Source organism: Mus caroli, unplaced genomic scaffold (genome assembly GCF_978045245.1).
Source record: "Mus caroli unplaced genomic scaffold, Mus_caroli_1 scaffold_15, whole genome shotgun sequence".
Lineage (NCBI taxonomy): Eukaryota > Metazoa > Chordata > Mammalia > Rodentia > Muridae > Mus > Mus caroli.
In genome coordinates, this window is record NW_028227270.1 from 86,300,319 (window position 1) to 86,323,726 (window position 23,408).

At 42.4% G+C, this 23,408-nt stretch overlaps 2 protein-coding genes and 1 long non-coding RNA gene across 3 annotated transcripts in view; 1 reads left to right on the plus strand and 2 right to left on the minus strand.

The window, feature by feature from the left end:
- Positions 1-540, minus strand: part of LOC147001024 (uncharacterized) — a 41,043-nt gene extending 40,503 nt beyond the window's left edge. The window contains exon 1 of the long non-coding RNA XR_015045446.1: positions 461-540. This is a non-coding gene — a long non-coding RNA (uncharacterized LOC147001024). The remainder of the gene's footprint in view (positions 1-460) is intronic.
- On the plus strand, positions 509-21,451 carry LOC110307920 (enoyl-CoA delta isomerase 3, peroxisomal). Its single transcript, XM_021180198.3, has 9 exons — positions 509-639; positions 3,558-3,659; positions 4,008-4,196; positions 6,224-6,293; positions 8,915-9,014; positions 9,990-10,110; positions 14,659-14,748; positions 15,934-16,077; positions 17,043-21,451. The coding sequence occupies exons 2-9, from the start codon at positions 3,579-3,581 to the stop codon at positions 17,202-17,204; spliced, it is 957 nt and encodes a 318-aa protein (XP_021035857.1). The 5' UTR covers positions 509-639; positions 3,558-3,578; the 3' UTR covers positions 17,205-21,451.
- Positions 10,089-23,408, minus strand: part of LOC110307921 (testis expressed protein 56) — a 29,962-nt gene continuing 16,642 nt past the window's right edge. Inside the window, exons 3-5 of the mRNA XM_021180199.2 lie at positions 19,465-19,687; positions 11,517-11,577; positions 10,089-10,152 (exon numbers count right to left, since the gene is read on the minus strand). Of these exons, the coding sequence (XP_021035858.1) occupies positions 10,127-10,152; positions 11,517-11,577; positions 19,465-19,687 (310 nt within the window). The 3' untranslated portion in view covers positions 10,089-10,126. The remainder of the gene's footprint in view (positions 10,153-11,516; positions 11,578-19,464; positions 19,688-23,408) is intronic.

The following is a 23,408-nucleotide window of genomic DNA, read 5'->3' on the forward strand; positions in this document are numbered from 1 at the left end:
AATAGGTTGGGATGTCCACGGTAATCCAAGCACTTAACAGGCAGAGAGACAGAAGGATCAGCAAAGTTTAAGTGAGGCAATTTATCGCGAGATTTTTGCCTCGAAACAAATGTTTTAAAATAAAAAGCTGAACACCATGGTGTGCCCCTGCACCCAGCACTCTGCGGGGGAGTCCATCATCCGCTACGTTCAGCACCCTCCCCTCTCTGCCCAGCACCCGGTTCTCTGCCTCCAACCCCAAAGCCCCGCACCCTACCCTCTGCATCCAATCCCCTGCACCTTGTTCTTTGAACCCAATTCCCAGAGCCAACCCACTGAACTCTGCACCCATAGGCCCTTCTCTGCCCAAAGCTCCTTGCTCTCTGTGCCCAGAGCCATGCCCCATGCTTCTGCTTTCTCAACCAAGTGCCAGTCCCTGAAACCCTCTCGGGCCTAACTCAGACCACGCCCCCAGTCTCACTTTTCCTCTGCCTTCCTTTGTTCCTGGAGTCTCGGTTCACTCAGTATTCACTTCTGGATCCGCCCCCTGCCCAGTTCCTCCCACCTATTCCACCCATTCTTAAGCGTCCCGGCTCAGTCTGTCCTCAAGGCTGGCTTTAACTTCCTTGAGCAGAAGAGTGCGCGGTGCTGGTGTCCTAGGTAAGCTTGCAGCCTCTACTGTCCGGCCCAAAGTCTCCAGCGGGGTTTGTCGCGGGCCCGCGGAGCCGCCCGCTCTGTCATCTGGTCTGGCTAGCAGGACAGAAGGATATTCCTTTGACGGTTTCCCAGCGAGAGAGCTCTAAAGAGCGACCTCGCGTGTCTTGTAAGAATGGACGTGCTCAGGCCACACAGAAAGCCTGGGCTAGCAGCGACCTCATGTCACCAAAGCACTCAGGCTTGCAGGCGACTTCCTAGGGGAGACAGTGCCTTGGCCAAGGTGACACTTTGTCCAAGCACCAATTGCTAGTTAGTGAAGCGCCGCAGATGCGTAATCCCTTATCACCAGCGTAGGTTTCAAGCAATCAGTTGGCCTAGTTGAGAGAGGTAACTCAAAAATCTAAACCTAAACTCCATTTGAATAAATTTACTTTAAATGAGCCTGTACATTTTACAACGTCTTTTTTTTTTTTCTCCTTGGAATAACCCTTGTCAAATTCAAATAAAATGTAGAGGAAAAATATCTGTAATCTGTAGACAGATTTTATTCAGTGATCATTTGAAGCTAGATTATTGGGACAGCAGAGAGAAAATATAACTATGGCATTTTGCTCTGTAGGGTTTGGGACAAATCTGCAATCCTGCTGCAGAAATGAAGGGCAAGGAACAAATAGAAACCAGTGTTTGTAGTCTCTGCAGGTCTTCAGGTTACCAGTGGCTCAGGTGAACCTGGGCAGACCAAAGCAGAGAGTCAGTCAGCAGGACTTTGAAAATGCAATGAACCAAGTGAGACTTGAGATGGAGGACCCAGGCAACGAAGTACAGCTAAGACTCTATGCACTATATAAGCAATGTAAGCCTGAGATCTGACATTGTTTAAAAAAAAAAAAAAAAGAATGTGTGGGCTGGAGAGACAGCTCAGCAGTAAGAGCGCTTACTGCTCCTCTAAGAGGATCCAGGGTTGGTTCTCAGCACCCACAGCCCTACTCACAGCTGTCTCTAACTCTAGTTTCAGACCTCTGTGGTCACAAGGCATGCCCCTGGTATACATACATGCATACATACATACATGCATACATACACGAGGTGCACATATGCAGGCTTTGGTTTGTTTTGCTCTCTCTATTAGAGTTAGGCCTTGAAATACTAACAGGGTATTAAAGCACAGGGTAGCCCCAAGTATCTCTCCTGAAAAAAATGTAAAAGATTTAGCAGTCAGATGTTTGGTCCGTTGCTCGATTCCCCTCTGATTAGAATAAATCCACAGAGAAGATATTTTGGGACAACTAGAGAAAGTTGAATATGGACTGAGTTTTAGCAACTATCATTCAGTTGCTAAATAAGAGCAATATGGAGGTCAGTATTATTAATGGTGCCATTGGCAACATCATAAATAAGAGCAATATGGAGGTCATTATTAATGGTGCCATTGGCAACATCATAAAGTGTTTGTACTTTTAAAAAATGCATAGTAAGTATTCAAAGCTGAAGTACAGTGGTGTGGGGGATGTTTTAGATTTCATGCCATAAGCACGGAAGAAGATAAGTACATGTTATCAATTTGAATAAGTTTCAATTGGGTTAATTGCCTGTTGTAACTCATTTTTTGTGAATGTTTGGAAACTGTTATAATATTGAAAAAGGTGTAATGTCAGAGATGTCCCTGGTGTATCTGTTACCCTGACCTCCTTTATCATTGTTTAATTTTCTACTAGATTTTCTACTTGAGCAAGAATTTTGCTTGCTCAAAAAGTCTTTGCCCTCAGCAGCTGGGAGGTATTCTCTGACCCGTGACCTGTCCTGCTTGCTGTCCTTTGCATGCAAGGAGAGTGTAGCTGTGGATTTTCAGGCCAGGGTGGCATTAGGCAAAGTTGTCTGTATGTTATAGTCCTGGCAGAAACTGGACACTGAACCCAGAAAGAGCTTCTTTGTTGGCAAGTGTCTGTGCTTTACTGTCACGTATTGATCAATCTAGGAGTTCCTAGAAAGAGGACAGTAGAAGACACACTGGCTTGTCCTCGGAACTCTGTCCTGTGAGCTTTTGACCTGGGTTTGTTTAGTTTACCTGTAGCTGTGAAGACCACAGCTTGCTGGGCTACGATGACCCTTCTGGTAGATTGTTGGACTGAGGTGATCATGAGGACACCCTCCCCACCCCTGCATTCTCCAGCCTTGTAATTCACATCAGAAGGGAAGGCAGTTGAAAGGGAAAGACAAAACTGACAAGACCATGACCTTGGTTTACTGGGAAATCCCAGGTCCTCCATTCTAGCGCAACTTGGTGTGAACTGAGCCTCCAGCTCCTGTGGTTTCCAAGGCCTCCTTTGTCCTCCGTTAACTAACTCTATTACAAAATCGAAGCCAGGCCTTGGTGGCTTACACTTTTAATCCCAGATATCCAGAGCCTGAAGCAGGTAGAACTCTGTGAGTTCAGGTCTGTAACCAGTTTCAACCAATTTTAGGACAGCCAGGACTACACAGAGAAACCCTGACTCCAAACATTTTTTTTTTAATTTAAATTGTTTTAAAATTATTTCTGAAAAGTAGCTGAGTGAGGTATTTTATTCCCCCCACCTACCCCTCCAATAAAATTAGTTTTCTTTTTATTCCCTGACATGATCCTCAGATGAACTTCCTGGGGACCAGGAACTGTAAGACCTCACCCCTACCTGCTGCAGCTACAGCCCTGTTGAGCAGTTAACATTTTACCACTAAATTTCTAGTTCTGTCCCCATAGAGTTCAAGACACAGTGCAGACTTCCAAATGTCCCTTGACTTTTGAAAACTGGCTCAGTATTTTTACTTCCTATGAAAGCTGTGATCACAAATTCAAAATTGTTGAACCTTAGTGTTTTTAGAGTCACTCTCTCAAAGGCTTTCTCTTGCATATTGCATATTGATCACCCCTGTGCTCTCTACAGGCCACAGAAGGACCCTGTAATATGCCTAAGCCTGGTGGTGTGTTTAACTTTGTCAACAAAGCCACATGGGATGCAAGAAATGCCCTGGGCAGCCTGCCCAAGGTAAGTTTGTTTACCGTCATAACTAGACCATTAATTATTAACTTAAAGTCACTAGAAGCTTTTTATTGTTTCCTAGAAATCTCTTATCAATGAGCTTGAAATTTTTTGGTTTTTTTCCCCCTCACTATTGTAGCCTAAATTAGCCTTGAACTCAACAATCCTCCTGCCTCTGCCTCCCAGTGGCTGGAATTACACATATGGGTCACTTCACCCATTACTACTGGACTCATGATGTTCCTTTATTGAATCAGAGCCCCTGCTCTTTGTTACATAGTGGTTTTTATTGCACAGAATGCTTCTCAAATTGCTTATTATGAAGGCTGAAGGACTTGGCCATCTACTCCTCAGGAAACTGCCAGACAGAACTATGTGGATCTCGTATCCAGTTTGAGTTCCTCATCTGAAGCCCTGAGCCAGGGAAAGCGTGGAGCTGATGAGAAAGCCCAGGAGTCCAAAGACATCTTGGTAACTTCTGAAGATGGCATCACGAAGATCACGTTCAATCGGCCCACCAAAAAGAATGCCATATCCTTCCAGGTGATGCTCCTGCCCAGGGACTGGATACATTTTTCTTCTATTTCTTTCACTTGTGCAACTGTAGAATTTCAGCATTATTTCTATTTTTGTGGAAGAATATTAGAGCATTTGGCTTCATTTGGTTGTCATTTTACAACCTTCGAGTTTCCAGTAGGTTCTACATGTCTGAGAGGCAATGAAGCTTTGCTGTGAATGGAAGCATGAGTCAGTTAAGTCAGTCTCAGTGAAGACGCACTGAGGCAGGCCTAAAGGAGCAGAATCCTCCCCAGAGTGTCTTCATGTCACTGTCTTCTGTGCTTTCCTGGGCTTGTAGACCCTAGCTCTGTACAAGAAGCTGGGGGAGGAGTAAAAAATTGTAAAAGAAGAGACAGGGGAAGAGAAGAAGATAAGGAAGGGAAAAGGAAAAGAGAGGAGGGGCAGGGGAGGACATGAGAGGAGAGGGAATTCATCTTCAGCATAGCATTAATAGCCCTGTTTGAATGTGCCATTTCACTGGGCAATTTTAAATCCCCCCTTGAACTGCATTGATAGTTAATCACTTGAGCCCTCCTCCTTGATAATGGGCACTTATCAGATGCTTGGAGCTGAACTGGAGAATAAAGGTTGCCATGTTCAGTGTGGGACCCTGTGCTAATTTGAAATGTTAAGACTCTTGTAAAGTTGTGCATGCACCTTCCAACCGATACACCAGCATTTAATCTTGAGAAGTTTGTGTGTTTGCCCTAAGTCACTTCTGTGTAATTACTACTTTCACTCATGCAACTGTAGAGTTCTGCACTTCCTGCAGAGAGGACCCTGTCATCATTATTGAGCAAATTAGTTCAGCAGGTTAGGAAGTAACTAGGTAAGTTCTTACAGCTGGTAAGCAGGAGAATCAACAGGGACCCATTGCTTCCCTGGTTCTAGTCAGTCACCTTGGCTGCTGTGTCTCCTTTACTGTGGTTCTCAGGAATTATTTCTCATCTTCTGCCTTTCAGGAAACAGTCACATCATTTTACATACTTTTACTTTTCCAGTATCTTTATAAATTCCCACCCTCACCATCACTCTTATATTGAATTTTATTAAAGTAAAACCTATACCAATTTTGAGAACATACGAAAAGTATAGCAAAACTTTCAGAAATGTTCAGAGGACAATGCCCTTGTACCCAGCACAGTGTGTCTCAGGAATCCTGCCTCTGGCTTTAATTGTCACTTCCCAGACTGCCAGGACACTTACCCTTTCTTGAAGCCACAGCTAAGATGCTGTTCCAGGGACAGTTTTCTCAGCCACCTTCCTTCTCACTTGCTGCTGGAGGCAACCTCAAGAGTTCTAGCAAGCTGTGTACTGGCCATGCCCTGGCCTTACCCATCCATTCCTGTTGAGCATAGTAACTGTCCAGCCACAAAGCCAAAGCGCCCTCCCCCAACCCCACCACCCTCTCTCTCGTTCACTTTTCGAACAAAGTGGTTGTCTTGGTTAGGGTTTTAACTGCTGTGAACAGACACCATGACCAAGACAACTCTTATAAGGACAGCTTTTAAGTGGGGCTGGCTTATAGGTTCAGAGATTCAATCCAGTATCACCAAGGCGGGAATACAGCAGCATCCAGGCAGGCATGATGTGAGAGGAGCTGGGAGTTCTACATCCTCATCTGAAGGCTGCTAGCAGAATACTGGCTTGCAGGCAGCTAGGATGAGGGTCTTAAAGTCAACACCCAGAATGCCATGCCGACTCCAAAAAAGGCTACACCTACTCAAACAAAGGCCACACTTTTTAATGGTGCCACTCCCTGGGCTGAGCATACACAAACCATCACAGTGGTTATTAGTACATCTGCCATAGCACCTGTGCATCAGGTGCACCCTGGAGTTGTCAGGGTAACGGAAATCCTCTCATGAAGCCTTTGTTGTGGTGTCAATACAATCTCTAAGACTGTTCATCGCTGTGTCGAGAGAAGGCTTTCAAACTGATACAGTTGCTCCACCCACTGGATGATGGATCTCATTTTCCTTGTTCTTTCTTCTGCCTTTTCATTCATGTAGATGTATCTGGATATTATGCACGCACTTAAAAATGCCAGCACAGATAACTCGGTCATAACTGTTTTCACAGGTAAGACACTTAATCAGACTTAATTTCTACTTTCGGGAGTCTCTTACTATGCAAGGAACGGACCAATATTGCTTGAAAGTCTTTTCTAGTATGCAGTGGTCTAATTTATAATGTACCCTAATATCACGGGTGTAAGACAAGTACTGTTAGATCATTATGATAAGTCATATTCCTCAACTTGACTGGCACAGTGAAGCTTTTTGTAACTGTCACAAGGGTCAAGACAGAAAACAACTCAACTCTCCACAAATGAATGCACAGCTTTTGTTTATCCATAGATTCTCCTAAACAATGAAGAGAAATCACAGCTTGATATACACAATCATACAGAGGAGGTTTTAAAACAAGGTTCAGCAAAATTGTCAAAATAAGAGTAGATGTTGTTTGGTTCAACTCATGTGAGTTCTATGGTATTGAACCGAAGTTATACTCTGTTGACAGAGTCTGAAAGTTAACTTCTCTTGGGCAGCTGGCAGGGCTAGAAAAACAAAATGTCTGGAACATTCTGAGGTGTCAGTACAGTAGCTCCTCGACTGAATGTTTCTCTCTGTAGTTTTGTATTGCATAATTTCAGTTATGTGTCATCACCCTTGGTCTAGAAATAAGTAGAAGTTTCTAGACAATTTGGCAGTATGTTTTCAACAAATCTTACATGGTATATTGTTACTTTGAAAGTCTGTTGTAAATACCTTACTCAGCCTACATACTGAACTTTGTCACAGATATGTGTGTACAGTCTCCCTCAGCATCTTCTGGGATGTAACTCCGTGACTCTCATCAACAGAGGACTTTATACACACATGCTCCCTGTGTAAAATCATGTGGCATTTACATGAAGGCTCACACACTCTGTCTACGTTAAGTTCACTCTGGGTGTCTTACAGTGCTTAAAACAGTATGCTATGCGTGAATGCTATGTCAGAATCCATCACATTGCTTAGAAGTGAACAGTCATAAGGAAAAAAAAGTCTGTGAATATTCAGTACAGATGTATTTGTTTGTTTGTCTTCAAATGTTTTCTGTTGCTTGACTCCATAGATGTAAAACCTGAAAACGGAGAGAATCAATTAGAAAGGAAAAAGCACAGTGCATACTTTAAAGCCCAGTACCATCCCATGTCTCGGGGATTTATGGACCATCTTGAAATATTTCCCCAGAGATAAGGGGGGTCCACTATGTCTTGTTTTGGCCTGGGATCACTCCAGGCTTTACAATTATCAAAAGTATTTAATAGCCTGAGCTAGAGTGCTTGCCTATCATGTAAGAAGCCCTAGATTTGATCACCAGCTTGGGCATGGTGGCACAGGACTTAAAATACCAAGTGGGGACAACAAATCAGAAGCTAATAGTCACCCTCAATGACATTGAGAATTTGAAGCCAACCTGGGCTTCTTGAGACCCCTTCTCAAAATAAAACTTATTAAGAAGTATCCATTTGGGGAATAAAATACCCATAGAAGGAGTTTCAGAGACAAAGTTTGGAGCAGAGCCTGAAGGAACAACCATCCAGAGACTGCCCCCACTTGAGGATCCATCCCATAAACAACCACCAAACCCAGACACTAGGCAGATGCCAACAAAAACCTGTTGACAGGAGCCTGATATAGCTGTCTCCTGCGAGGCTCTGCCAGTGCCTGGCAAATACAGAAGTGGATGCTCACAGTCATCCATTGGACAGAGCACAAGGTCCCCAATGAAGGAGCCAGAGAAAGGACCCAGGGAGCTGAAGGGGTCTGAAGCCCCATAGGAGGAACATCAATATGAACTAACCAGTACCCCCAGATCTCCTTGAAACTATACCACCAATCAAAGAAAACACATATGGAACTTGCAGCTCTAGAATATATGTAGCAGAGGATGGCCTAGTCGGTCATCAATGGGATGAGAGACCCTTGGTCCTGTAAAGGCTCTATGCCCCAGTATAGGGGAATGCCAGGACCAGGAATGGGAGTGGGTGAGTTGGGGAGCAGGAGGAAGCGGGAGGGGATAGGGGATTTTCGGAGGGGAAACTAGGAAAGGGATAACATTTGAAATGTAAATAAAGAAAATATCTAATAAAAAAATGAAGTATCCATTTCATGGTAGGCAATCTATACTTTAATAAACACACACCTTCTGTGGCTCTTAACAGAGACAACAGTTCTTACTGTGGACAGTCCCACACAGTCTATGTACTCATGTTAAGTACAGCATCTCTCTCTGTACCCACTTCTTTCTCTGCTTCAGCCCTGGGGCCTCTTCTTTCAGTCTGTTATGTAAATCCCGGAGACCTCAGACACAGAACCTTGTTTGTACTGTTTCCTCTCTGCCAACCTTGCTTGTCCTTCAGATCTCACTCCAGCTGACTCTGTTGTCCCTTCCTGAGTGAGCTCAGCCCTAAACCCCCCAATAGGCCAGCCCTGTTCCATCTGCCATGTTGTATGTAGTCATACAATCTCCATTCACTTGTGTTCTTTAACACCCACGTCTTGCTAGTCCCTGGTATGTGTGCTTCTAGTGTGTGCCCCAGAGCCCTGCCCACAGCAGGTACACAATGGCTTCAGAATGAGTAGCTAGGTGAAGGAATTGTTCCTTCCACTGAAGGTGTGTGTTCATTAAAGTGTTGATTGTACCATTCCCAGGAACTGGTGACTACTACAGCAGTGGGAATGACCTAAAAAACTTAATTAATGACGCTGGTGAAATACAGGACGTAGTAGCCATGTCTACTAGGCTACTGAGGTAAGAGTGACATTAATCTGATTCCAAAGAATTCATTCTTATTTTTTCCATTTTCCCATATGTGTTTATGGTGTACCTGTATGTACACATTTTATATCTGTGTAAACCCAGGTATGTATATGAATATGAATATGTATATGTATATGTATATGTTTGTCAGGTCTTAGGTAAACAATCATCTTTTATTGCTTTTCCACTTTATTATTGAGACCTGTTCACTCAAGTATCAAACTCACCCATACAGCTAGTCTTGCTAGCTGGCTTGCTCTAGGTTCCCATCTCCACCTTCTGAGGCCAGAAGGAGAAGCAGGCCTCCACACCCACCCAGAATTTATCCAGACTTCACTCCAGTCCTCCTACTTGATTGGCAGGTGTTTTAAATGATGAGTCATCTCCTCAGTCCCCCACCCCGCAAGGGGCTCACTCTTAACACATCAGTAAAATGCCCACTTGTCTGTGCTGATGCACTTCATTGCGGTTCTCCATCAGATTCCCTCTCTTCATCCTGCCCTCTCCATGGGATTGACTAGGAAGGGTAAGGTGAGAAAGAACAGAGGGAGTGTGGCGAGTTCTCATGCGTGGTGTGAACAGACAGTGCCTGTGAGTGGTGGCCAGACCCTGGCAGTAGTCTCGGAGCTATAGAAGGAGGGCTGAGACTTCAGCTTCCCAGTCCTGCTGCGTCTCTCGGTCTCCCTGTGCTGGAATACAGGGTCATGCACTCAGTCACCCACCATGATCTCTGGGGTCACAGCTGGACCACAGTCCTGAACTCACTGCCCAGAAAAGAGTGTGAGTTAGGCTCAGCTTGTAGGAGTCATAGTGTGACCTTTCACTAGCCCCCATGTACAAGGATCTTGGTTTAGTCTGGGGAAGTGATTCTTTGGCATGGTGTCAACTTTAATTTATACAATCTTTTCTATAGTTAGGTAGGGCTACTTTGAAATCTTTAATGCTTTCCTCTTTCCATTTCTGTAGGGAATTTGTAAACTGTTTTATAGACTTTCCGAAGCCTCTGGTTGCGGTAGTAAATGGCCCAGCTGTGGGAATCGCTGTCACCGTCTTGGCACTATTTGATGCTGTCTATGCTTCGGACAGGGTGAGTCCACTCCCAGCTAATTATGGAGCTCCTGTGGGTCTCCTTTATAGTGGCGAGAAATAAACAGATTATGGGAGTTAATGGTTATGCTGGTTAGTTTTTGTCAACTTAACACAAACTAGAGTCACCTAGAAAGATTAAGTTATATATTAATTAATGTTTTCGTTTTCGTTCTTAACTAGAGTGTTTCTCTGTGATGGCCAAAAGTAAAATATTTTGAACGTAGGCAAAATACAAAGAAAAAAGATTTAAGTTAAAAAACTTGAGAGTAGGGTTTTGATCAGTAGTGGAGCATTCAACTAAAGTGAGTAAGGCTCTGAGTTGGTTCCTCAGCAACATGGGAGGGAGGGAGGGAGGGAGGGGGGGAGGGAGGGAGGGAGGGAGCACGGAAAGAAGAGCCATTTTGTTAGGTGATAGTGATGTGACTGAGGAGGCATATAGCAGATGCCTAGGGCCAAAGGATCTAATGTACAGGGTGAGGATTATAGTCAATATTAGTGGAGTATATCCAGGAAGTTTGCCAAATTAATAGATATATTATGGCTACCCATAGCTGGGGTATGGCAATGTGAGTTATCTGGTTCCACTAAAGTGGCCGTTTGCTTATATGTATCTCATAGTAGCATATTGTTTAACCTTAGATACATACTGTGAAATTTATTATTTGGGGGAAAAAAACACTCAGCTGTAAACCAGTGCTAGCATTTGGTCTCCATCACTTAAATCTCATTGGCCCCCGACTGCTGAAACCCGACGCCCTTTCTGAGTTGTGTTATTATAGACAGGGATGTGATAGCAGTTGTCTTAGCACTTGAACCCAGAACACTGACCCTTGCATTATAGACCAGTAGCCCTCAGGTTCTTCTGGCACCTTCTCCTTAAGAAGTGCTAAAGGTTCCTGGTTAACCACTGAAGAGACTCCCTGGCTTTTTACTGACCTCATAAACAAACACTGTAGTGAACAAGGGGCTCACGTTTAACCCTATTAAGGTACCCTTCACCATGCCTTCTATCGGTGATGGATACTGGTCTTAAATACAACGAGGAGCTAAATATGCTAGTAGCTTTTCTACCACCAAATGCAGCTTTTCTATGTGAGTTTTAAATTTGTTCAAATAAATGTTTGCATGCTCACAGTGTGAAAGTACTCTGTTAATACACATTATACGTATACACATTTTATACAATATACACACAGCACCTTATGAGATCCTACTAGGTTTACAGATAGAGGAACCTGTGACAGGGAGGATAAGGAACTATCTATCTCAAAGCCTTTAACCACTTTAACCAGTCTGTTGCAAGAGCCTCAGCCCTTAACTGCACCCACCATTCTATCTCTGCAAATAAGCATTGCAATAACTGCTGGTTGTCAAGTTTGTATGTACCTGTTTATGGCGCCTTACCTACTGTTGATTCTCTTTTTTCTAAGTGTAGTTTTGAAGTACATTTTCTTGACCAAGTTTTCTGGGGTGGAAAAAAAAAGTGACATTAGTGAGAGTGTCTTATGTTTTTATTTACATGCTACATATATATAATATTATATTATATTATATTTTCTCACAAATATACATTAAAGTAAATACTATGTCTTACTATTGGAAATTTAGTCTAAGCATTTGTCTACTTATATCAGTGATTTCCTTTCAAAAATATTCCTTATTCATCAAAAAAATATAGAAAAAGGAAGCGTGTATAGGCTTATACCTGTAATCCCAGCACTTTGAAAGATGAGGCAGGAAGTTTGTCATGAGTTTGAGGCCAGCCCTTTCTGGCTCTAGAGTAAGATCCTGTCTCAAAAAAAAAAAAATGTTTCCTTAAGTATAGAAAAATTGAGCATGCTTATCATCTCAATCACAATATTGAAACTGATTGTGGCATTTGAAGAAGGCAGGAGACCTCTAGGGCAAAACTGAGACAAATGGAAGATTGAGAAAACAATTGTTCAATTCACCAACAAAAGCTGGTCATTTCAAAATATTATTAAAGTATAAAGCGATAGATTAAGAATCCAGTGTAGGGGGCTGGTGAGATGGCTCAGTGGGTAAGAGCACCCGACTGCTCTTCCAAAGGTCCGGAGTTCAAATCCCAGCAACCACATGGTGGCTCACAACCATCCGTAACGAGATCTGACTCCCTCTTCTGGAGTGTCTGAAGACAGCTACAGTGTACTTACATATAATCAATAAATAAATCTTTAAAAAAAAAAAAAAGAATCCAGTGTAAAAATGGGCAGCGAGGAGAAATAGCACACAAGGAATGAGATAGCGTGGCTCTTTAAACCATGAGAGAGCATCCAAAATAGCCTGCTTCTCCAAGGAGCAGGCAAGACAGCTCATGGAGCAAATGTGTTACCTCGTGTGATGGCCCAGGTTTAAAGTCTGGGACCCACATGGTGGAAGGAGAGAACCAACTCTGTCTTCTGACCTTCATGCACACACACTCGCGTGCACACACACACACACACACACACACACACACACACGAGAGAGAGAGAGAGAGAGAGAGAGACAGAGACAGAGACAGAGACAGAGTCAGAGATACAGAGAGAGCATAGTTACGTAGATAATAGGTAAGTAGATGTAATGCATTTGAACTGGATGTAGATGCTGATGCTGTCTATAATGGTATATGGGAGCAATCCTAGTACTTAGGAAGTAGAGAGGACAGAGGGTCAGGAGTTGGTTATCTTTGACCACATAGAAAGTTCAAGTCCACTCTACATGAGACAATCTTCTACACCGTTCTTCACCTCTACCCCTGCTCAGGAAGAAAAAAAAAAAAAAGCCAGTGAGGTATGACAGATTTTGCCTGTAATTCCAGTACTCTTCTGGGACACTGAGGCAAAAGAACTGTTCTAAGACTGAGGCCAGCCTGGGCTAGACAGCAAGGCCCTTTATCCAAACATTATTTTTTTTTTTAAGGGAAATATAAGCCACAGACAGTATATTAAAAAAAATCTTTCCATGATACTTACTTGTAACCTGTGTCTGTAAGGAATCCAAGAAAAAGGATGCAAATAATTTAATTTTAAAAATAGTGGGAAACATATTAGTATGTTTCACTAAAGATGCTATTTCCATGGTTATTAAGTATAAAAAATATTCTCAATATCATTAGTCATAATGATATCATATCAATTATCATAAAGGTCATGGAAACTGAAAATATGAGGCACCATCATGCACATAGTGATGTGATTAGACTACTAAGTTGAGCAAAGGCATGGACCCAGTAGGGCTCTTCTTCCTCATTGTGGGATGTCCACAGCAGTCACTCTGGGGAAGAGGTCAGCAACTTCCTTGAGAAAAGCACACACTTTTCTCACAACCAGTGAGAAAGGAGAATTCTTCCAAGGAGAATCCCATGAGAATTAAAACTGTACATCCAACAGGACACCTGGATGGAAATATTCACAACTACTTTTTTGACTCAGTCGGAAAAAGATGTTTGGCGCTTCATTGGGGTATTATTGACAAGTGGTAATTGCATGTATTATATCAAGCAAGTCTATGGCTCTTGGCTGACAATAGCCATAAAAGTGGAAACAGTGCATGTAGATCAAAAAATGATGACACAGCAACAGTGACAGCAACAACAAAGAGGCTACTAGCACCCAGCAGTGCATGGGTGACTCCCAAACCTAAGTGACGGGAGCAAGTGCAAAGGTCTGTTGGATGTAGGATTTCATGAACGTAATGTTCTAGAACAGAGCAAAATAGCAGGGATAGAGAGAAGGTAGTGATGCATGTGGAAGATAGAAAGAAAGAAAGAAAGAAAGAAAGAAAGAAAGAAAGAAAGAAAGAAAGAAAGAAAGAAAGAAAGAAAGGATAGAAAGATAGAACAGATAGATACATAGATACATAGATACATAGATACATAGATAGATACATAGATACATAGATACATAGATACATAGATACATAGATACATAGATACATAGATACATAGATACATAGATACATAGATACATAGATACATAGATACATAGATACATAGATAGAAAGTCCCATAAGTGGACTTTCCAGTTCTGAGATAATGGAGTTGGTGATAGCTATATAGTTTTCTCTTTATAAAAAATACATTGACAAAACACAAATGAATTGTGTATATACAGAATAAAACATAATATTAGTTTAAATATCTTCACCCACTCACACTAGTGAACTATCACAAATAAGAGCATTGGCTGCTCCTCTAGAGGCTCTGAGTTCAATTCTGAGCATTCACAGTGTGCCTCACAACCGTCTATCTGTAACTGCAGGGATCTGATGCTTTCTTATGGCCTCCATGGTCACTGCATATATGTGGTACCCTGAAGTACATGCAGGCAAAATGGCCATGCACATAACATAAAAATAAAAGGATAAAGGATAAAGAAAGGGACAGTGAGATGGGCATAGTAATCCATTCCTATTCATTCGAGCACTTGAGAGGCTATGGTAGGAATGGTAAGAGTCTAGGCTACTTGTGCACATCACACACAAGAATTGTGAAGTTAAAATAATCATCAAAAGTTATTTCTTTTTCTTCTCCCATCCCAAATAGGCAACGTTTCATACTCCATTCAGCCAACTCAGCCAGATCCCGGAAGCATGTTCCACATACACGTTTCCAAAGCTAATGGGCCCAGCAAAGGTAACGTAGAAAAAACTTAAAATGTAGTATGCTGCCAAGGCAAACCTGTACTCTGTCTTCTTTCCCTTGGGCACAGCTTTAAGTATGATGCCTTGTTCTGTGACATGGAAGAATCAGGCTAAGGGGCAATCTGAGATAAGGGAAGGGTCAGGCCACTGTCTATACTTCCTTATGTAGGAACAGTGTCTGCAGTGGGTGACTTAGAGCTGGAGCACTGGTGGCAGCACAGGACCTTGGAATGTGTTTGCGTTTCTAAAAGACAAATTGCAGCTGTAAAGAGAACACTTTCCCATCAACCTCAGTTTTTATATTTCTATAAAACTGTAATAGAAGCCTATATCTCTTCATTCACATCCTTAGAGCTCAACACTAGCACAATCAGTCAGGCAAGGGACTTTTTTTTATACTTGGAAATATGTATATATATATATATATATATATATATATATATATATATATATATTAAATGTTAACATTTTAATTTTTAATATACTATTTTTAAATTAGGTATTTTCTTCATTTACATTTCAAATGCTATCCCAAAAGTCCCCCATACCCTCCCCACCCACTCCCCTACCCACCCACTTCCACTTCTTGGTCCTGGCGTTCCCCTGTTCTGAGGCATATAAAGTTTGCAAGACCTCAGCTATTGGATGGAACACAGGGCCCCCAATGAAGGAGCTAGAGAAACTACCCAAGGAGCTAAAGGGGTCTGCAACCCTATAGGTGGAACAACAATATGAACTAACCAGTACCCCCGGAGCTCGTGTCTCTAGCTGCATATGTAGCAGAAGATGGCCTAGTCGGCCATCATTGGGAACAGACAAGGGACTTTTAATTTTCCTAAATTAATCCTATGGCCATAATTTTTCACACCCCCATCCCACTCCACCTTGTTATCATTCACATTACAAACAGAAAACCATAGCTACTAGGGGTTCAGGTCATTTCTGCCCTGCGCTTCCCATTCTTGCCACTCCCCTTCTGGTCCCTCAAGAAACAAAAACAGTTTTGGTCTCAGCTGCTTGCAGACTCTCGCCCAGTGAGGCCATCAGCTTCTCCATTCCTGTGAAAGACAAGCCACCCCAGAAGCCATGAGTACATCTGTGTCTCCAGAAACTGGGCTGTTCTGGAGTCAACAGAAGCCTTTATCATGCTAAGGCTGCATCTTGCTTTGCATTGCAGGCAGCTGAGATGCTTCTCTTTGGGAAGAAGCTGACAGCAAGAGAGGCCTGGGCTCAAGGCCTTGTCACTGAAGTTTTCCCTGAGAGCACTTTTGAGACAGAAGTCTGGACCAGGCTGAAAACATATGCGAAGCTCCCTCCAAACGTTAGTATTTGGGTTTTACCTTCAGGGACCATGGAAACCATTTCCAAAGGGGAAAATGTGCCTCAGGAGGGCACATCCTAAAAAGACTTGACATATCTCTAGTTGGCTTAAAGCACATCTGGACTTGGAATTATGTTGGGAATTTGATTTTTTTTAAAGAACTTACCAGATAGACATTTCATTTCTGTGCCACTAAGGCAAAGGGGAGTGGCCCCAGGAGGATGCCAGTTGATACCCAGCTCTTTTACTTTGGAATTCAGGTGGGAGGTGGAGAGGTTGACTGTATTTAGGAGATCCTCTCTCTATAGCAGTTCTGTGTGTGTAAGTAGCAGCTAGTGGCTATTGTTCTTACATTCTTGCTGTTGAGTGTGTGATCCTGGAGCCAGAAGCTGTTGTGTCCATATGAGGCTGTTTAGAAATGTACAATAACAGGCCTGCCTCACACTCACTGGAGTGATCTCTACTGGTTGGTGTCCTATTTACCTACATCTCACAAAGATTTAATGGGATCAGTTCATTAAAGCAGAGGAAGTCAGTAACATATATCTTGAGGACTGGAAAGATGGCGCAGCAACCAAGAGCACCAGCTGCTATTCCAGAGAACCCTATTTAATTTCTAGCATGAACATCTGTAACTCCAGATCCATTACTCTTCTGACCACTGTAGGCACAGCATGCGCACGAGGCACAGACACATAAGCAGACAAAACACCCATACACGCAAATAAACATTTTTTTTAAAAAGTAGAATTCACCAGGAATAGACATGTACACCTTTAAGCCCAACACTTAACACGGAGAGGAAGGTGGATCCCTATGAGTTTGGAGCCAGCCTGGTCTACACAGTTTGTTTCAGACTGGCCAAGGTCACATAGTGAGATCATGCCCCCAAAACAAAAAGGTAGAGTGTAATATCATTCCTGTCTGAATAACTTTTAACATTATTGTTGGTCCTGTCTCATCAGGCGATGAGAATTTCCAAAGAGTTAATCAGAAAACATGAGAAACAAAAGCTATACACCGTGAATGCCGAAGAGTGCGCTGCAGCCCTGGAAAGGATGCCGAGAGAGGAGTACGCAAAGGCACTCAGGAACTTCCTGTTCAGAAAGACAAAGGCTAAGCTATGAAGACTACCAGAGCGGGCATGCACTGAGCGTCCCAGTCTCAGGAGCTTCAAGACTCCTCTGTGCCCTTGTTATTCCTAGCATAGCAGTTACGAGGAGAGTGCCTCAGTTATGACCAATAAAAACTCCCATAAAACAAGCCTTATGAATTTATGCAGGATAGCTAGAATTGACCTGACCCAGAGGGTGATAGACCTCTACAATGAAACCTTTACATCTCTGAACAAAGAGATATACAGAAAAAACACTAGAAAATGGAAAGACAACCTATAGGTCATGAATTGGTAAAATTAATACTGTAAAAATGACTATTCTACCAAAACCCATCTATAGGTTTAATGCTGTCCCACTTAAAATCTCCATTTAGTTCATCAGAGAAATAAGTAAAAACTATTTTCTAAAATTCATATGGGTCCACAAAAAAACCCAGTATAACCAAAATGAGCTTGTACCAAAAAAGCAATGCCATAGAATATACCATAGAGCTAAAGTAGTAAAAGCAATATGGCTCTAGTGCAAAGAAAGTACATGTTGACCAATAGAAAAGAATCAAACATGAGTACATGTAATTATAATCTGCCAACATTTAACAAATGTGCCAAAAACATATACTGGAGAAAAGACAGCATCTTCAACAAAAGAAGCTGGAAAACCTGGATGACCACTTAGAGAATAAAGTTAGATCTGTACCTATCACCTTGAATGAAAACACCAAATGGACCAAAGACCTAAGTGTGGATCCTCAACCCCTGAGACACAGGCAGTGCTAGAGATGATATAGGTGTAGGGAAGGACTTTCTGAATAAGATCCCACTTGCCCAGGAACTACAGCCAATAATTGACAAAAGGGACCTCATAAAACTATTTCAAGCCATCTGGAACTCAGTGTGGAGAACCTTCAAAAGGCTAAGAATAAAACTACCATATGTCTCAGCTTTACCCCTCCTCAGCAAGTGCCCAGAGGTCTCAGTATCCTATTCCACAGATACCCAGCCATGTTCATTGCTGCCCTATTCACAGTGGCTAGGAAGTAGAACAACCTGTCCTAGTTACTTTTTCTATTGCTGTGAAGAGACCCCATGACCAAGGCAGTGTATAAAAGAAAGCATGTAATAGGGAGCTTGCTTAGGGTTTCAGAGGATGAGTCCACGGTTACCATGATAGGGAGCATGGCAGCAGATAGACAGGCATTACACTGTAGCAGTAGCTAAGAGCTTATATCCTGGTCTGCAAGTTAGAGAGGTGGGGCTGGTACTGAACCTGTGATGGACTTCTCAAATCTTCCAACAAGGCCTCACCTCTTAATCCTTCCAAAATAGTTCCACCAAATGTGGACCAAACATTCAAATATATGAGCCCTTGAGGGGTCATTCCCATTTAAACCACAAAACAATCTAAATGTCCTTCAATTAGCAGCAGATAATTAAAATATGGCACGTACATACTATAGAATGCTGTTCAACCACAAAGAAAAATGAAATCATGAACTTTGCAGGCAAAACCCAGACCTAGAGAGACAAACATCACATGGTCTCTCTAATATGTGGTTCCTAGCTTCAAGTTTTCAGATACCAATACTAAGTCCCTATTGCTGAAGTGATACATCCACAAAACAATTCCCATATCAAAAGCTCATGGATAATTGCAGAAGAGGGGGTGGAAAGATTGTAAAAGGCAGAGGAAAAAGAAGTTAGCTGTGAGAGTGTGTCTCCTAGAAGTGTCAAAGAGGCTACATCCATGACGTTTCGTCAACATGACTGCCCAAACAAGCCCTGAACACCAATGGACGTGCTAAGATGGAAAGGGAAAGGTTTATGAGCCTCAGTCTTAGACAGAACTAAAGACAACTGGGAATTGTTGAGAGTGGGATGAAAGGTCTTCCCTTTCCAATTGGTTATCCAATATCGAGTGGTCAGCCCTGATATCATAGGTATATGGGTAACATTATACAGACTGAGCAGGTTGTATTTATGCATTTACACACACACAGACACACACATTATATATGTATATGTATATACATATATTATATAACATATACACATACATCATGTATACACATATTATATTACATATAATATGTATATATGATGTAAGTGTATATATTATATATAATGTGTGTGCAAAAACAATTAAATAAAAAGAGGTCATGAATTTGAGAGGGATGGGAAGCAATGTAAGGGAGGATTAGAGAGAGGAAAGGGGGGGAAATTATATAATTATAATTTCAAAAAAATAGGCTTTTGGCACTAGGAAGTCTTACGTTTTTTGCCATGAATCGATGCTGCCATGAGCACTGGAACATTGAGTCTCCTGACATGGACTGGAAAGCACTCACAGCCTTACAAGCAGAGGTGACATCTCTGAACACCACAATAGCACTTTGTCGTCCACAAGGAGTGACTGAGATAATTGGGCCAAGTGCTGACAGTCTTTGGATAACTGATTTGAGGTCCTCTGTGGGTTGCAAGTTCTTTTTGGTCCACCTGACAAGGGAGAAAATGGGAGGAAAACAAATGAGAATACCCACTGCCACCCTTCCCTCAACATACAGGTTGTAATATGCTAGCTATGAGAAACTAACTAGTGAATGGAAAAGTTAATGGTAATTATTTATTACATCTTTTTGAGATAATATAATTACATCATTTCCCCTTCTCTTTCTTCCTTTAAAACCCACCCTCTAACCCTCTACTCTTTTTCAAATTTATATATGCAGTGTTCAATTTTATGGATGTGAACAGAAGAAACCATTAATGTGTATTGACAAATGACAAATGCCTGATGCCCATCATATGTTATCCCTTGAAAAATGATGCCAGAGATTAACGATGAGATTAATGCCACTGTTTTCACAGGCTGAGGTTGTAACACTGATAGAGTGGAGCTTTTCTAGAGTGAAATGCCTCTGAAAAGTGCCAAAAAATTCACTTAAAAAGCCAGGCAGAGTCCAGTACCACCATACCCTAGAAGACAACTACTGTCCAAACATCCTGTTTACTACAGGCAAAATCTCTGTAGAAAACATGGAAAGACACTATGTGAGAATCTTTATATTGGAAGTAGATCAGGAAGGGTTGAAGAGATGGTTCTGTGATTAACAGCACTGGCTGTTCTTCCCAAAGACCCAGGTTAAAGTCCCAGCAGCCATGTGGTAGCTCATGTAATGTCAAGTCCAGGGCATCCAAGTCAAATCAATCAAAAAGTCACATTGAAAATGGCTGTGAAGGGTTGGAGAGATTTCTCAGTGGGTAAGAGCACTTGATGTGCAAGCCTATTCTGTATCCACATAAAAGCTGGGCAGGACCAGCTATAACCTGTGCCTGTAACCCTCAACAGTGGAGATGTACCAGTGTATAGACCACAAGAAGAATGGTGGCTAAAGTGTGATCTTTTCATAGAGTGGAATGTTATTAACATTAAAATGGGAGGAAAGTCTGACACACATTACAAGGTGAATTCACTGTGCCAAGTGAAATAGCCAAACCTAAAAGAACAAGTATAATTCCACTTACCTGAAACACATTGAATGGGCACGTTTATAGACTGGGAAAAAATAATGGTTGCCAAGTGCCATAAAGATATGGAACTCGGGTATTGTTATCTTATGAGTATAGAACTTCAGTTGGTGACTCAAGGGATGATCAATGTTGGTGACAGAATATTGGTGCAAATGGACTCAGGGCTACTGATCTGTACACAAAGTCATGCTTCAACGACAAATTTAAAGCTTTATAGATTTTACTGTAATTAAAATATCTTTACAAAATCAGTAACAAGAAAATTGGGAGACATGACTCATTCAATAGACAGAGGGAAAGCATTGGACAAAATTCAGCACTGCGTCATGATAACAATTACAAAGACAGCAACAGGAGAGAACTTACTAAACTACTAAGGGGAATTTACAGAGACTTATAGTGAACCTTTTATTGATTTTCCACCTCAGAATGAGAAAAAATAGCAAGGATGCATACTTCTGCCGCATTGTACTGGAGACCTTAGCTTTTGTAATAAAGTAAGGGGTAAAAGGAATAAAAATAGAAAATTAAAACATAAAAATGACCCTGCATAATTTGCAGGGAATTATACGATCCAGCAATCTCACTTGTGGGCATTTATCCAAAAGAAATCCGTTATCTCTCTATATATAGATTTTATAGTTCTAATCCTGTGTGTATTATAACACTGTTCACAAAAAAATAAGATATTTTCCTGTCTTCTGACATGGATTTTTTTATGGCTTCTACTCCGTGGTTTCAGGTGCATTTCCTTGAGATTTGGTCCTTGGAGATTTTTTTTTTGGGTGGGTACAGTGAACTTTTATTGATGGTATTCAAGAAAGTAGAGAGGGCTCCCTAAGCCCTCCTGTTATTATGGGGGGTCTGGGATGGAAATTGTGAGGGAGATCAGTGGCCCAGAGTCCTCAGTGTAGCCCAGGATGCCCTTTAGTGGGCCCTTGGATGCCTGCTTCACCATTTTCTTTTTTTTTTAATTTTTAATATTTTTATTACATATTTTCCTCAGTTACATTTCCAATGCTATCCCAAAAGTCCCCCATAGCGCCCCCCCCCACTTCCCTACCCACCCATTCCCATTCTTTTGGCCCTGGCATTCCCCTATATTGGGGCATATAAAGTTTGCAAGTCCAATGGGCCTCTCTTTCCAATGATGGCCGACTAGGCCATCTTTCGATACATATGCAGCTAGAGACAAGAGCTCCGGGGTTCTGGTTAGTACATCATGTTGTTCCGACAATAGGGTTGCAGATCCCTTTAGCTCCTTGGGTACTTTCTCTAGCTTCTCCATTGGGAGCCCTGTGATACATCCAATAGCTGACTGTGAACATCCACTCCTGTGTTTGCTAGGCCCCGGCATCGTCTCACAAGAGACAGCTATATTTGGGTCCTTTCAGCAAAATCTTGCTAGTGTATGCAATGGTGTCAGCATTTAGAAGCTGCTTATGGGAAGGATCCCTGGATACGGCAGTCTCTAAATGGTCCATCCTTTCATCACAGCTATGAACTTTGTCTCTGTAACTCCTTCCCAGGGTGTTTTGTTCCCAATTCTAAGAAGGGGCACAGTGTCCACACTTTGGTCTTCATTCTTCTTGAGTTTCATGCGTTTAGTAAATTGTATCTTATATCTTGGGTATCCTAAGTTTTGGGCTAATATCCACTTATCAGTGAATACATATTGACTTCACCATTTTCTTGATGCCATCATACTTGGCAGGTTTCTCCATGTAGCATGTCAGATCCACAATGGCTACATTGTGTGTAGGAACACAGAAGGCCATGCCAGTGAGCTTCCTGTTGGATGCCCTGGATTTGATATTACATGAACTGCCACATGGCTACTGGGATTTGAACCTGGGTCCTTGGGAAGAACAAATTGTGAGGGAGATGCTCAGTGTTGGGACAGGGACTCCTCAGCAACTGAGGGCCTCTCTCTTGCTCTCAGTGTCCTTGCTGGGATGGGTGGTCTAGGGTTTTCTACTTCTTGGAGGCCATGTAGGCCATGAGGTCCACATCCCTGTTGCTGTAGCTGTATTCACTGTCATACCAGGAAATGAGCTTACAAAGTTGTCATTGAGATCAATGCCAGCCACAGCATCAAAGTTGGAGGAGTAGGAGTTGCTGTTGAAGTCACAGGAGACAACCTAATCCTCAGTGTAGCCCAGGATGCCCTTTAGTGGGCCCTCGGATGCCTGCTTCACCATTTTCTTGATGCCATCATACTTGGGATGTTTCTCCAGGTAGCATGTCAGATTCACAATGGCTACATTGTGAGTAGGAACACAGGAGGCCATGCCAGTGAGCTTCCTGTTCAGTTCTAGGATGACCTTGCCCACAGCCTTGGTAGCACCAATAGATACAGGGATGATGTTCTGGGCAGCCCCACGGCCATCATGCCACAGCTTTTCAGAGGGGCCATCCACAGTCTTGAATGGCAGTGATGGGATGGACTGTGGTCTTGAGCCCTTCCATGATGCCAAAGTTGTCATGGATGACCTTGGCCAGAAGGGCTAAGTGGTTGGTTGTGCAGGATGCATTGTTGACAATCTTGAGTGAGTTATCATATTTCTCGTGGTTCATACCCATCACAAACATGGGGCATCAGCAGAAGAGGCTGAGATGATGACCCTTTTGGCCCTACCCTTCAAGTGGGCCCTGGCTTTTTACATGGTGGTGAAGATGCCAGAAG

Excerpts from the sequence above, each read along its gene's own strand:
- LOC110307920 (XM_021180198.3), top strand. The coding sequence starts at position 3,579 with ATGCCTAAGCCTGGTGGTGTGTTTAACTTTGTCAACAAAGCCACATGG. Across the intron at positions 10,111-14,658 it reads CTGTCTATGCTTCGGACAGG|GCAACGTTTCATACTCCATT; the intron begins GTGAGTCCACTC and ends CATCCCAAATAG. Across the intron at positions 16,078-17,042 it reads ATGCGAAGCTCCCTCCAAAC|GCGATGAGAATTTCCAAAGA; the intron begins GTTAGTATTTGG and ends CTGTCTCATCAG.